The following is a 1,729-nucleotide window of genomic DNA, read 5'->3' as shown; positions in this document are numbered from 1 at the left end:
TTATTTTAGTTAAACCATATTGATAATGAAAATAAGAAAAATAAAAGTGGTGGTTATTATTAATATCTCAATGATTCTGAAAAAGAAGTATCTTAACACCACTGTTTCAACTAGCAGCATTGCTGTTTGAGCTGTGTGCGCTGTAGCTGAAGAGCTGAATCAACACCAGTAAACTGAAGCGTTTTGTTAGCAGGTTAATTATGCTATATGAGAATCAGATATTTATACAACATAAACATAATATCATAACTTATATATGCACAAAAAGACGCAAATACACAAGTGATCTTGAACCAAGTTATGTGCCAGAATGTGTAACTCATGGCGTGTATGCGCTCTTGGCTCTTCCCGTAACAACGCGCTGCTACACGGCAAATATACCGAAACAATTCACAACGTTTTATTATAATAGTGTTCTCATTATAATGTTTTATATGACAGTCCCAATCATAGTTAATGTTGTGCGCTTCTGTTTGAGCTGTGTGCGCTGAGCTAAAGATGACCACTGACATACTGTGCTCTATTTACCTTCTATTAGCTTAACCAAACACATTCTATATTAGATAAATAAGATATATGTGCATAAACAATACAATTGCACAACATACAATTGCACAAAAGGCTGACAATGCACAAGTGATTTGTGCACATCTAAAGTGTCTTTGAAGGAAATAATGTATTATTTATTGTCTTTAATATATCGGCCAATATTTTCTTATCGGCTCGATAACGACAACAGAAAAAATTCACATTTATAAGCCGATACCGATATGGTGGCCAATATATCGTGCATCTCTAGTCACCATAAAAATCAACCGATATATACTATTATACCACTTCATCTCTTAACAAAACTTGACACTGCAGGAGTGTCTATGCGCCGTGATAGCAACTGTTCATTTGTATTACTGTGTGAGGTTTGTGTACCTGCAGTGATGTGAGGATGCTGGAGGAGATGATTATGAGCAGCCAGAAGTCCATACGGAAGAACTGGCAGATCATGTAAGCCATGTAAGCAGGGAAGACCAGCAGGAAAAGACAAAGACTTACTGCTCTGAAGTGCTTCCACAGACTCCTGCAAAAACCAAAGACAGAAGAAAGGCTCAACATACAGGTCCTCGGATAGAAAAACATGCATATCGGCCCAGACAGTACTCTGCAGGGTTCTAACGATTTTATTTCCTGATTACAAGACCAAATCAAATCTAGCACATTTTTTAGCATGAAAAATATGTATAATTCAATTTTAAAAAGTAATAAAAAGTAAAAAAAAATAAATAAATTTGCATGCCCATAGTGCACATCTCTTAACATTTACTCTGTTTTATCATACCGTTACAAGACTTTTTTGGAAGCTAGTTAAATTTTGAGATTAAATTAATAAATTAAAATAATAATAAGAAAATAAACAAAATTTCCAACCATTCAGAAAATGTCAAAAATCTGCCAGACTAAAAAATTGTTTAAAAAATAAAAACTGTTGTAAATAACACGCATGTGTCTTGCCTGAAAGTTGAAAGAAAACTGGAATCTGATCAGGCGTGAAGTATACAAGATGTTTTGAGGCTCTTACTTGTCTCTGGAGGCCCCCAGTGCCAGAACTATGGGGTCAGCAATCTCCAGCATGGACTGCAGAATGGAAGCCACCACGACGAAGAGGATGATGCTGAGGAGGAAAGCTCGATGAATGACCTGCAGCTCAATGAGCCCAGTCTGAACAGCCAAGATC

General features: G+C 36.3%; 1 protein-coding gene across 1 annotated transcript; it reads right to left on the bottom strand.

The window, feature by feature from the left end:
• Nucleotides 1-781: 781 nt before the first annotated feature.
• Nucleotides 782-1,723, bottom strand: LOC107736539 (RING finger protein 145-like). Its single transcript, XM_016547927.1, has 2 exons — nucleotides 1,574-1,723; nucleotides 782-1,075 (listed from the first exon to the last, which is right to left on the bottom strand). Exons 1-2 carry the CDS (start codon nucleotides 1,624-1,626, stop codon nucleotides 874-876), a joined length of 255 nt encoding a protein of 84 aa, XP_016403413.1. The 5' UTR covers nucleotides 1,627-1,723; the 3' UTR covers nucleotides 782-873.
• Nucleotides 1,724-1,729: the final 6 nt, after the last annotated feature.

Source organism: Sinocyclocheilus rhinocerous, unplaced genomic scaffold, assembly GCF_001515625.1.
Source record: "Sinocyclocheilus rhinocerous isolate Xijiao unplaced genomic scaffold, SAMN03320098_v1.1 C36769752, whole genome shotgun sequence".
In the NCBI taxonomy this organism is placed as follows: domain Eukaryota; kingdom Metazoa; phylum Chordata; class Actinopteri; order Cypriniformes; family Cyprinidae; genus Sinocyclocheilus; species Sinocyclocheilus rhinocerous.
The sequence above is the reverse complement of the archived record's forward strand: the minus strand, read 5'-3'. Positions and strand labels throughout refer to the sequence as shown.

Bases quoted from the DNA above. Each gene is read 5' to 3' on its own strand.
- LOC107736539 (XM_016547927.1), bottom strand. From the start codon at position 1,626: ATGCTGGAGATTGCTGACCCCATAGTTCTGGCACTGGGGGCCTCCAGA. The intron at 1,076-1,573 runs GTAAGAGCCTCA...TGGTTTTTGCAG, and splicing joins CTGGGGGCCTCCAGAGACAA to GAGTCTGTGGAAGCACTTCA.